Consider the following 13,142-nt stretch of genomic DNA (forward strand, 5'->3'; position numbering starts at 1 on the left):
AAAACGCCTTTTGCTACAAATCATTGCTAAGAACCCTCCCACAACACCTCAGATGCCACCCTTCTCTTCTTTCCCTGAGCACCCGTTAGGATTTCTTCCGACCCGCTAAAACGTGGAACAAAGCTGTTTACTTGAACGAGACGTAGAACTGATGAAGAGGCAGCTTCACTAATCCCAGCAGCCTGTCACTGCCAGGGCTTCCCAGCTTGTTCCACGCTTCGATAATCATGACGTTGTTCTTCAGTCGCTCCAAGCGCTTGGAAGTCAGTGAAAAAGGCATCACCTGGAAGAGTTTAATTCAGAATTAGGACACGGAACACGCTCGAAGTTATTTGCTTCATGCAGAGAGTTCCGGTAGCACTGTATTAGTCCGCAGCGTACAGAACTGTGTGCTTCAGAAGTGGAAATTAAAAATTAAATTGCCTAGGAAGCGTCAGAAAACTGGTAGGCTTGGCAAAGAGCAAGCCAGGAGAATAAACACGATTTATACAAATTTTAACGTATGATCACACACTACCTTAAGAACAATTGCTTTTAACTTCAACGCCTGCTTACTAAACCACAGCGAAATCCTTTCAGACAACTATTTCAGACACCATGTGCTGTATTTGTACATTTCACTATTTCAGTTGAAGAGCGAGAAGTCTCACAAATCACTAGGCATTGCTAAAAACAAAACAAACGCATTTGAGCGTGCTGACTTATCCAAGGAAATATGTTGAGAAAAATACCACAAACTCGAATTATTAAACATCTGAAATTCTGCTGTTTGCTGGGGGAAGGCTCTGGCCCATGTTAGGATAGAAGCTCACACTTCTGTGCTGATAAACCTGTTAAGAAGAAAGAGAACACCAAGGAATGGAACAAAATAAAAAAAAAAAATCTACTTTTACATATTAGGATGCCGTCCTCAACGCTTTCTTTCCAAAGCAGAAGAAAGGAGATGTCAAATTTTGTGCCCAGTTTTAACCTAAACTTCTCCAACTGTTCCTCTTTTGTACTTTGAGTCTCATTTATTATTTGGGTGATTCTAGGAGCTGCATTTCAAACTGTGCAAAGCAGCCAAAACAATGCTGAAAATACTTTCAGTGTATTGGGCAGAGCCGAGCAGAGAGGTTCCTACATACGTAAAACCATCTTCGAAACAGGTGGCGGTGTGGAATAGCACATTTAAATCAGTTTAACATGGCAGAAAGGTGACTTGCCTGAGAAAAATTAAAGGCAGGTTGTGTCGTGCCCCATATGACAGCAGATCTTGTTGCCTCCTCCGTGCTGAGCAGCTTGCAGTTTAAATACACGTTGCAAGAAGCGTGGAGCCCGTACTGCTCAGCAATGAAATCCTTCCCATCAGGCACCATCAGCAGCACGTGCAGCAATAACCCGTAATCTTCAGACGCAGGTGTCCGTGCCAGCAGATTACGGGCCACAGAGGCTGATACAGCCTGCGGTGGCCACCCAACGTCCGTGCTGGAAGCTCCCGCCTTCTGCAGGTCCTCACGGTTGCTAAATTTCACGCAGCTCTCTGCGTTTACACCATTCCTGTTGGGCTCCCGGAATTCCAGCCGGGGACTTCTTACGGCGTGCGCTGGGACTTGCCGCGCAGCCACTGCTGACCTGGCAGCAGTGCAGGTGAAGTCCTTGTTGTCAGCGGCGAGCTCTAACGCCATCTGTATTGAAAAAGGCAAATCGAGCTGATCAGAAGATGTGCCAAGACGAGAGACTGCAACACGAACTCAGGAACAAAGCATTGCGTGGTTTGTTCCAGAACTGCGTTAGATCATCACCTGGAGTGCTTACCTTTAGATACAGCTGGCTACAAGCTACAGCTGTGAGTGCAAAATAAACCTTGTTACAGCAATTACTGCTCAGGAAAATTATGAAAAAGAGGTGTTTCTCAATGTTCTGTTTCACTGTTCTTTCACCTTTACGTTCCTTGCTGATTTAGCTGGCCCTAAGTTCTTGCTCTTCTGTGGGCTCCTGTTTTTTCCTCACACATGACAGGATGAAGAACGAATTGAACTCAGAAGATAAGGCAGCATGATAAAGGAAGGAAGGGCTCAAGCCATAAAATACCCAGTTAAGGGAAACAAAGTAATCAGACTCAAGAATTGAGAGTTCTAAAAATGCCTAAGAATTAGGAGGAACGAGACAAGATATTGGGGAAAAAAGATCCCAAACAGATTCTATTGCTGAAGGGTATAAAAGGCACATCCAAAGCAGAGGCATTCAAGACCATCCGTCAGAAACAGCCAAAGAAGTTTGATGTGGACTCTTTAGCTGACATCCCTTGTCCTCCATGCCCTGGCCAGAATAGCTGGACACACGTGGTGATGATAGGTAGGTATTACACTGAGTGGGTGAAATCTAAGAGACAGAGTGACCAAAAGCAGTTTTCCTAAAAATAATTTTCCTAAAAATACAATTCTTGTATTGAATTTTGTTTCACTAATTTCCTCCAGCGCCTCCTTCCACATCCTGTTCTGCTCCCTTGTCTCCTGTACCACATGCCATTTCTCTTCTCCTGTTATCAGTGAACTCCTCCCACACCTAACCTCAACGTTTTGTGTTTCACTTCCCTGTGGCTCCCCTACTGGCTGCTCAGCTGAATAGTTTCTCTGGAAGAAGGCCGACAAGTTTCACAGGCCCCCGTGACAAAGAACATCAGGCACACCTTGAACTACAAAGTGACAGAACCAATCCTTGCTCAGGTTCTCTTGGAATAATTGAGGAGCTCTGAATGTAATTTCCAAATATTCTCTTCACCCTTCGTTTGCTAATCTAGAGGGCTCTTTATCCTCAGAAGTGGCAAACCTCTCCAGTGTGCTGTGCAGAACTGTTACACCTTCTCAATCAGATGCTGAACTTGCTAGAAGAAATTTTGGCTCAAAAAGGCAACTCCTGAAGAGAGAAAGTGCTACCAAGGGCAGGAGCATCAGGCCTCTGTGGCAGGAGAGGCCTCAGCTCATATCACGCGTGGAGCTAAGGAACACAGAGCTGCAGCGTTCCTGTTCTCATATTGCCAAACCTCCCAGCCCTGAGCCACTCAAAGTCTGCTGGCAGAGTGGTTTCTGTACCCAAGCCCTAGCTTATTGACTCTTGTTTCACCCTGCAGCCAGAGGAACTTCACACACCAAAATCCTTAGACTTGGAGAAGGTGCTAAATATTTTTCCAAAAACCCCAAGGAAAAAGAAAGTTTCATGTTGTCTTGTATTGGACTTAGGAACTTCCATATCTGAGGCCTGGCAAATTAACAGAAAAGAAAGAGGGGGAAAAAAAAGAAAGGAGAACATCTGGCCAAATTCAGTAACAGTGGACAGTTTAACTCTAGCCGTGTGTAGTAAAAAAACCATACCTTTAGTGGTCCAACTTGTATCTGATCTCCCTCTTTTTCCACAGGTATCTCGTCGCTGACAGTGAGCAACTCCGACTGAATAACCTTGCACAGCTGAAGCACTGCCGAGCCAACGGCCACTGGCTGAGAAAAAGAAATTATTTTCTAAGATTTCTGTCAGGGCTAAACAACTACGGGCATGTTGTGAAGCAAAAGGCTTCCGAAAGAGCTGGAAAGCCATGGTCAGCCACTCACCCTCCCCACTTTGACACCATTAGTGGTACCTACAGGGATTTGTAGGAAAGTTTCCCTTAGTTCCAGTTCCAAGTATCACTAGGAAAACTGTAAGGAAAATTCTTGCAGCACCGACAGTAAACAGTTCCAGATTAATACAAAAATTAACATTCCAAATCCTCATTACCGAGCAAGATTTCCCTACTTAAAGACACGATTTATTAATCCATTAAAAGAAAAGCTCCTAACAGAACAGATGGGCAGATATCTTTGACGACCAGATATCTTTGGTGGTGATGAAAACAAAACCTAGGCTGAGTTAACACCAACAGCCGACTTTTAACACACGCAGACGATTATGCAAATATGGTTACTTGCATCTATTTGCCCAAAATAAAGATCTTTTTTTTTTCCCAGATGCACAAGATGCCAATTTCTCACAACTCACATTATTCCCCTTACCCTAATCAGAGCAATGATATCAAGCGCACCCACGCTAACTCAGTCTGTGCACCTAAACGAGCTGTGCTCTCTCTGAAGACTCATGTCTGTAATTGATCCAATGCGCTTCCACAGCAAGAGCTCAGTTTTTAAGGATGAGGGAAAGGCTTTTTTTTTTTTTTTGCTTGTCAGTCTTGAACTCAGAAAATCATTTAGCTGGGTGACAAGATTGAACAGCGCTGAGTTCAACTTACAGCGTCTGCACACAGTGTCATTTCCCTACCTAACCCCTCCAACGGTTGGTTAAAAAGCTGCCCGGTCGAGCCACGTTGCTTTTGTCTGTTTTGCCTCTGATGGCTGAGATGTCAGCACTTGAAAAGAAGCATTGCATTAAGACTTAAAGAAGCCACTTCTGGGTGCATAACTGTCCGGAGGAAATTGAAACACCAAGAGGTTCTTTTTTTGCTTTTCAGGACACAAAGTATAAGCAACTCTTAACAAGTACCTTTTTCTGGGTGCTTTTTCTCATGTAGATTTTAAAGGCAAGGTCAGAGCTCCACCAGTGCTCTATCATCGTTCCACCGAAACGAACAGGGAACACAAACCGCTGTTGAAATTTCACCACTGCAAGGAAGACAGAGACTTGTGAGCTCTTAGCTGGATCAATACCTGTCTTTCGAGCTGGATCAGAAACAGAGAAATCTTCAGTCTCCGCAGAGAATATGCAGGGTGAATAGAGACACGGGAAGGTCAGGAGGCAGGAGAGGAAAGTGACAGCACTTCTGGCGATGATGGACAAATATGCAGAGAGCACTTGCACAACTGCCAGAATAAGAGATCAGGAAGGGCTGGAAGCTGAAAGAGGAAGAGCTGTTGCTAGAACCCTCAACAAGAATCTCTCAACATTTCAACCTATTAAATTATGCTGCGAGTCAGTGGGTAATTACCTTTTTTTCCCTCTCTCAGAGCAGCAACAAATATTCAAAATTAACTGAATATTAATAGGCTTTCTTGTGGAGGTAATCACTCCTCCGATATAAACACGATCATCTAATTATGCATTACTTAGTAACATCGAGCCCAAATTGAACTGTTCTTCATTTTCTACGGCCAGGAAATAGCAGGAGGGCAGTTCTGGCTCACTTTGAATAAAGACAGAGTCAAAAGCTGAGATGCAAGAATAATCGCAGGTTCAGGAGAAAAATATTATCTGCAAGAAAAGACTGAACGGGTTGGTGCTTAGTCTGGAAAAGAGAAGAACAAGAAGTACAGTAACAGTGACCAAGTAGTGTGCTTTCCTTGTTCACAATGAATAAAATAAGTATTCTTGTGATGACAAAAATTCAGGTTTGATATAAGAAAAATCTGCTGACAGGAAGGAACTTTCATAGCTTGCCTGGGGAGGCTAAGGAATCTCTTTCATTCAGGATCTTGAATAAATGAGATAAGCAGCTCTCAGGAAAAATGAAGGCACATTGGATTGACTAGATGGCTTCTTCAAACTATTTCTGGCCTCATCAATTTTTCTAAGTTCCAAAGAGCTGGAATCTACCTACACAAGACAAAGCGCAGGAGCCTGTATTCTCCCTGTGGTACAAACAGCCGAGGTTCAGAAGTTTTGTCTGTACGCAGGTGGAGAACTCAGAATTAATTCAATACGGAAAGATGCGAAGCCAATGAACGACCATATGGGAAAGTCATTTGAAAATCACGCTGGAATTCCAGTTTCTGGGAAGACTGGGCACAGAATGATGCTCATGCATCATTTTCTGCTCATCAAGGACAGAAATGTAAACTAAAACATTCTCAGGGATACAAGGAGCGGTAACTCAGTAACGAGATGAACGTCTACTGATTGGAGCGCAGGACTCATTAGGGGCTCTTGGATCCAGGAGACTCTCTGAGCTCTCGCATGTTACGTGACATATTTCAGCACCTGGAGGAATTAGGTATTTATTTGAGATAAAAGTCTTTTGTCATCTTAAGTATTACTGCAGAAGGGATATCGGTTTTACGTTGACATGAAGGAATGGACATACTGACCTGCTATTTTTGTCCCTAGGAAAAGAAATGTGACTAGTTCTTGGAAGAAAAAAAAATTCTCTCTTCCCAAAGAGGAGCATTCCACTACCTGCAGTGCACTAACTCTGTTTGTAGACGTGCCACCAATCGTAATATAAAACAGAATATTTTTCATGCAGCAAGGAAAATACCTAAGAAAATGCTACTAATTTCTAACGGATGTCACACTCAACAGGACTAAATAAAAGAGAGGAAAAATAACGGTCTTACCGCCGTCAGTGATTTTACTTGAAGCTATTCGAATCACTTCTGTTGTCACGGAGACCTGTCCTTTTTCGTTCTTGGAGGCTCCCACAGGAAAGTGGTACTCAACGAAGAAGGTACTGCGAATAAAAAAGCGAATGGGTGATCACACTCCATCTGAAGCCTAACGCACGCAATGAACCCAAACATAGCAGACAAACTTTGTATTCACAATTTATTAAGTTGCTCTATTATCTTAGAATCAAACTATTTTATTCTTTCAATGGGTTATGTGTAAGTCAGACTCGCCTCTAAAAACGCCTTTTGTTTGCAGTGTGCAGCCATGCACAAAGCACATTTGTACTTTTCCAAAGCACTAGAAAAAACAGCCTGAAGTGAGACCACATCAGGGCAAATTATTTCCATCTCTATGTTTTAGAAATCTATAGCATACAGTTTGCTGAGACGACCAGAGAAATGGGATTATGTCAGAAGAGCTTAGGTAAAACTGGTGACAAAACAGACCTCAGGAAAATCTACCTCCATGGCACAGGTAGGAAGCTGGTGAGAAACAATCCCCCTTACCACTTATTAACTGATGCAGGCCTTGGAGGCTTCCCCATTAAACCTTTCTTTCTCGGTGTAATCTGGGTGCTCTCGGGAGGGATTCTCAAGCTTTCAATGATGACTCTGGCCAGGTGTATTCGCCCCAGCAAAGCCAACTTGTCTACGCTCAAGGAAGCGACGCGAACTTCTTCTGTGCCAACATCCAGAGGAGCGAGTTGTCTAAGAGGAGAGCAGCTGCAGAGAGAAAACTGAGAATCAGGTCGATGCAAATGTTTTTAACGTGACTGTACAAATGGAAAATTGTAGCTTGGCAGGATATTATTTAAAAACTACTCATGGATCATTAAAATACACATTTTAATGTACCTTTTACAACAAATTTGGTGGTTTCTGTAACAGAAATCATACCATATACAGTACCAAGGGTCTATTACTTAAAACGAACAATGAAAAAAGCACGTTCCATGCTGCTGGAGTTTTGAAAGATGCTTATTGTAGGTGAACTCTTTGAAAAGAAAAGCTTTTTTTCTTTTTCATGTCCTACACAACACAAGCAGAAGAAATAGCTTGGATCCATCGCTGCTGCAGAGGAACAGCAACAGGATTTTTGTCATAATTTAAAATCTCACTTACAGTTTATTTCTAAAGCTTGACTTGTAAATGGTTTTGTACTGGCACCTCTGGATATATGAATTTTACTTGAATATAAAAACAGCAGCATTTGTAAGAAAAGTTTTAGAAATAATTGTCTGGAGCTGTATTAGGACAAAAAAAAAAACAAACCTTAATACTTGTTGGTATTGTACTAGTAAATCTTGATAACCAGATTTTTGAAGGATGTTGTTACAAGGACATAAAACAGAGAAACTTCTATTTCACTGTTGTTTACTGTAATTCTCCTGTCTGTTTGCTAGAATCCAGAATCTTTTGTACATATGCACGCAAACTAGCAAACAAAGAAGCATAATGCTACTGGTTCTTTTTGTAAATTACATAAAATAACTAGAATCATTTTTACTTCTTTAAACAAAACGTGTGGAAATACGCAATCCATGTAAACTTTTAAAATGTATTCAGCATTAAAGAAATACCATTTCAAATCTCATACGAATTAGCTTTTTTTGAAACAGCTTGATCATAACTAGAAAAAAATTGTTTACTGTGAGGGTGGTGGTCAAACACTGCAAGAGGTTGCCCAGAGAGGTTGTGGAGTCTCCACCTGTGGAGATATTCAAAGCCTGACCAGACATGGTCCTGGGGAACCTCTCCAAGTGACTCTGCCTGAGCAGGAGGTTGAGATGGATGATCTCAAAAAGTGCATTTCAGTATTAACAATAGTGTGATTCTGTGATTAATAGCAGGGCTTTCAGGCTTTTGGTTTGCATTTAAGTTACACGACATTTGCTCCTTTGTGGCATGTGCAGTTTCGTAACTAGTTGATAAGCCAAAAGTGTATCTGACTACAAAAAAAAAAACCAAAAATGAACTTTCTTCCTCACCCAAGTTAGAGGATAGTCAAAGCACAAGAGAAAAAGAATAATTTTGATCCCAGAATATTCTGCAGCTTTATTGGTTCTGTGTTGGGAAAAAAAAATGCAATTTAGCTCAGGTCAGAATTTACTTACTGCAGATATAGGAGAGAACACAGAGCAGCAGTGAAACATGCTCTGCTGATGTGAACTCTGTCCCTGTAAAGTGGATTCATGTTTTGTACACTTAGAAATGCTACGCAAAGACAGATCACAGGATGCGAGCTGTTCTGATACATACACAAGGCCACAGAACTGCACGAGGCTGGTCTGGAGTCTGCTTTCTTCAGCACAAGGACTAATTTATGGTGAAGGTTACAAAGTGATTACTGTTCCAAGAGACAGGGTGAGAGTTCAAAAGGCTCGCTCGGACCTTAGTATTTCTATTTTGACAGTTCAAAATATTACTAGGCTTACTGCATTTTTGTCAAACTCACCATTTTCACTAATTACGCCTCTTTAAATCAGTTTCTATAACAACATACAGCTATTCCTGGGTTCTATCATTCCCAGAAATGCTATGAAAATTCCCCACCAAAATGGTTATTCGGTAAATTGTGTGATAATGACAGAGCGTGATAACATAGTTATAACATTAGCATAGCATAACATTCTTGCTAACAGCAGCTTACAAGCAAGGTGCTGCTAAAGGAGTCACAACCATTCACCTGGGCTTAATTTCTGTCACTTTCTGATCCTGATCAAAGGCACTAGAATCCTTCTGTGGATTCACAGAATCAGCTTTCTTCACAGTTTTTGTCTTGCCCATTTCTTTGGAAGGGTTAACGTCTTCATCGCTGAGGAAATCACTTAAACTGGAGTCTGATTTCTGAAATGGAAATAATGCGTGTAAAATAAGTTAGCCATCATTGTCGGAAAGGATACATAAAGAAAAAAGCGACCCACAGCTTGTGGATTGCATAATTTGAAACAAATAATATTCTAACAAGTTTTTTCACAGACATAAAAAACAAGACTTCTTGGACAGCCTAAGTCCTCACAATTTCCAAATTCAACACTTGACTTTTTAGTGTTTATGGTATTAATATTATTAACATTACTAATTTTAAGCAACGTTCTCACAAATTTCTGTAGGATACTTTATTAAACTTTACTACTACTGATTTATTTATTTATGATACAGGCTTCTGATTTCCTTTCCCCTTAGGGACTGCATATTAAGCACCTTCCTTCTGCTTTGCACTTACAGGAGCCGTGTAAAAAAGACTCTCTAGCAGACTCTGGTCGTAGTGGGGATCATTGAGTTCGCTGTCATACACCTCACTCCCAACGGACAGAGAATCCCAAAGGGAACCTGTCTGATCCCAGAAACGCACAGGAGATAAGTCAGCACTGTGGAAACAGAAGAAAGAAATGTAACATAGCATTGCAACTTCTGCAGTCAATTTCACACAAATTCTGACAACGCTGCCTATTTTACACTGGATTTGTGCTGCACTGCCTCTGGAAACAGCCAAACTACGATTGCACAGCGCTGTGCCCAGCTAGTAGTCCTTACAATACCATCTCTGGACCCATCTGAAATAAAAAGCTTATGAATATATGCACACAGAACCACAGGACAGCTGAGGTTGGAAGGGACCTCTGGAGATCGTCTGGTCCAACCCGCTGCTCAAAGCTAGAGCATGGAAATTGGGAAATTGTCCAGCTGGGTTTCGAATATCTGCTAAGTTGGGGGCTCCACAGCCCCTTTGGGCAAAATGTTCCAGTGCTTGATGACCTTCACTGTGAAAGGTATCTGAAAACAGCTACCTATAATACTAATTCACAAGCTCTTTATACCTTTTGGGTCTCTTCAAGCTCTCAGTAATACTTCAGAATAATCAAAAACAAATACAAACTGTGTCTCGGTACATAGATAAAACTATCTTTAAAGCACGGTTGGAACAAATTGAGTTTTGTTTGGCTAAAGGGTTTGGTTAAAGGGTTTTCCATCTGTGCTATAAGTTCAAAGCCATTTTATGACCTGCAAAGTCTTCACTGTTATCCAGTAGGTGTAGGGAAAAAATAAGTGCAGGGAACAGGACATAGGAACTGAAATTCTGAAGCACATCTGACACAGAAGCTTTATGCCTCCTACCCCTGACTGGAATAGAGACAATGGAAGCATTGATTATACTCTTGCTACTCTTCACAAAATAAGAGAGAAAGGTCAACTTAATACCTGAGAAAGATTAGAAATAACTATTAGTCCTCTCTATTTTTAATTAACAGACTCTAAGTCCTTCACAGAAGCACTGTATTTACGTACACCTCAATATTTTAGGACACAACAGTTACAACTTTTAAGTAACTTAATTTTATCAAAGACTGTGATTAATCTTCTGTCGTCTTTACAGCAAGGGACTTCGAGCCACCCAGGTTGTCATATATTAAAGCTGAGTGCAAGCTGATAAACACCTCCTGTCACCACTAGCTCATGCAATTCACATTTCCAGAAGTGTGGAGAATATGAAGGGTCAAAAGACATTTTTCAGTATAAAGTGGACAAACAAGGACAATTTGCAGTAATCCTCAGTGCGTTACACTCACTTGCCCAACAGTAACTGTATTGCTCTCTCCTCGGAGTTGAGGGCCAGCTGCTGACTTGTGATGTCAGATGTGAAGGGATGGGGATCTTCAGGAGCGGGCACGAAATCGGAGTTCAAGACGTTTGGGCTCCTGGTTAACAAGCGACAGCAGCACAGAGAGCAGTGAAAGGAAAAATAAAGGTATTAAGTCTTTCTGGCACGCTCAGGATTTCAGTCGCATAAAGGGTAAAAAGCAAAGGTTATGTTCAGCCTTCTCCAATTTGTAGCTTAACCTCCAGGTACACAAAAGCTTTCTACAACTTCCTGCTGCAAGTCACATTTCTCATCCAAAAATCTTACACTTTGCAACGTGTCAAGATGGCCCAAACTTGCAGTTTAAACATAGTTGCTGCAAGGAAGAGGAGAGAGGGCTTGAGAAAGTCAAGTAAGATGTTTATAAGTGACATGCTGTGAATTTTTCCAACAAATCAGAGTCCAACAAATCACCTACTTAAAAAAAATAAAAATGAACAGCTTGAGCAAAAGCACTGGGACTTCTTGTCTTACAACCAGTGAGTTCTTCAGGGCACGGCGAATGCCAACCTGTGTAATTGTTCTGATTAATTCATCACAAAGAAAGCACGTATGCACATCTATACCTCAAAAGATGAACTGTGAGCCACCAATAATTTTTATACATGTCATTAGGTGTCTTTCACATGATAGCGACTTTCGATCCAGTGCTTTTTATGTTTTCATTTCCACACCATTTTTTACTTAAACAAGTTTTTAGTATCAAAAGGTTTTGAAAAAGTGTAAACACAACATTACTGCTACTCACATATGAATGATTTAAATTGTATTTGCACAGCAGCTTTGACTGTTAAAGAATGACCTCATTTTCTGGCTTACAGTGGAACAAAAAGCAATTATTCATCTGGTTCCAAAAATAACAATTTAACGTTTCTCTTGCAAAAAATGTGCATTTGTCTTAATTCTTCTAAATTTCACTTTCACTGGATTGAGAACATTTACTAAGTCTACTACAAAACAAGAAATTGGAGTTTGAGGCTGAAAAGGCACACTTATTTTTACCCATCTGCTAGCAAAGTTCCTACAGAAATAACAATGACTGCTAATTCTGAGAACACACGTAGAGATGCAAATTTTCATGGGTGTTTTGGTACCCATAGAAGCAAACTAGAATATGCAAAAGTACTCACTTTATGCCACTAATTACTATATTTCTTTGAAAACCTGTTCTCTGTGAGCAAGTAACATTTCATTTGCTATGCTCCTTATCATACTCCTACTCTTTACCAACGTTTGATATTTTATTATTAAATAATTCTGTACTGTATATAAAAATAGTGCAAAACATAATTAAAATTATTTAAATCAAGGCTTACTACACGATGATTAAAATCAATACACAAAATGGAGGCTTTTACTCACAAAGACTAATTTCCCCTTTGACTGAGAATCCTAAAATACAGCACGTGAATCTCAGTATTTCAAGGATAAGGCCTCAAAATTAACGTTTTGGAACTAAATCTCACTTCCCCCTTTCCAAGCTCACTTTGCTGCTGCTTTGAAACCATCCGTCGTCACGAAAGGAGGCACTTCGCTCAGTTCAATCTCCATGTCCGGGCTAGACTTCATCGCAGAAACAACCATGGCATCGCGGAGTTTATTGCCTTGATCCAGAAGAGCTGAGAAATAAGTGGAAGGACGAAACCTCAGCATTCAAATGCAGTTTAAAAGCTGTGTGTAAACACAATAAGCATGCTGGATACAGTCACGAACCTTCTATTTTATACTACTACAAAGAGATCTTGACATAATAGAGGTTCAGTGCATGCTACACACCATAAAGCACAGCTGGGAGTGACAGCAATCCTCTGTCAGTCTCCCACTCACAGCTGTACAAATAACTCATCCGCACACGCAAGCCAGGCATTAGAAGGCATTATTAAGATCCAGTAGCAAGATAAATTTACGGAAGAGTAGCTTGTCACCTTGGGATGCCTCATCAGCAGTGTAATTTAAAGTCCTCTCTATAAATACATAAAATATAAAAACTCCAAAGACTACACATACGGGAACTCGCTCATTCGAATCCAGTCCAGGAGGTCCGTGATCGAAAAGGGATGCTAATTAATTAGCAGGCGATGGAAAAGAAATCATTTTCCCTCAGAAAATGCCAGAGAAACCCTCCCAACCCCTGTATGAACACGAGTGGC

At 41.0% G+C, this 13,142-nt stretch overlaps 1 protein-coding gene across 3 annotated transcripts in view; it reads right to left on the minus strand.

Annotated features, from left to right (window-relative positions):
- C2CD3 (C2 domain containing 3 centriole elongation regulator) overlaps positions 1–13,142 on the minus strand; it is a 52,118-nt gene that overhangs the window by 34,776 nt on the left and 4,200 nt on the right. For all 3 annotated transcript variants that reach the window (XM_083820947.1, XM_083820948.1, XM_083820946.1), the window contains exons 5-14: positions 12,479–12,611; positions 10,922–11,050; positions 9,577–9,721; positions 9,037–9,197; positions 6,858–7,073; positions 6,300–6,412; positions 4,513–4,631; positions 3,354–3,476; positions 1,206–1,667; positions 132–283 (exon numbers count right to left, since the gene is read on the minus strand). In XM_083820947.1, the coding sequence (XP_083677073.1) occupies positions 132–283; positions 1,206–1,667; positions 3,354–3,476; positions 4,513–4,631; positions 6,300–6,412; positions 6,858–7,073; positions 9,037–9,197; positions 9,577–9,721; positions 10,922–11,050; positions 12,479–12,611 (1,753 nt within the window). The remainder of the gene's footprint in view (positions 1–131; positions 284–1,205; positions 1,668–3,353; positions 3,477–4,512; positions 4,632–6,299; positions 6,413–6,857; positions 7,074–9,036; positions 9,198–9,576; positions 9,722–10,921; positions 11,051–12,478; positions 12,612–13,142) is intronic.

The sequence above is a fragment of the Anser anser genome, assembly GCF_964211835.1.
Source record: "Anser anser genome assembly, chromosome: 1".
Lineage (NCBI taxonomy): Eukaryota > Metazoa > Chordata > Aves > Anseriformes > Anatidae > Anser > Anser anser.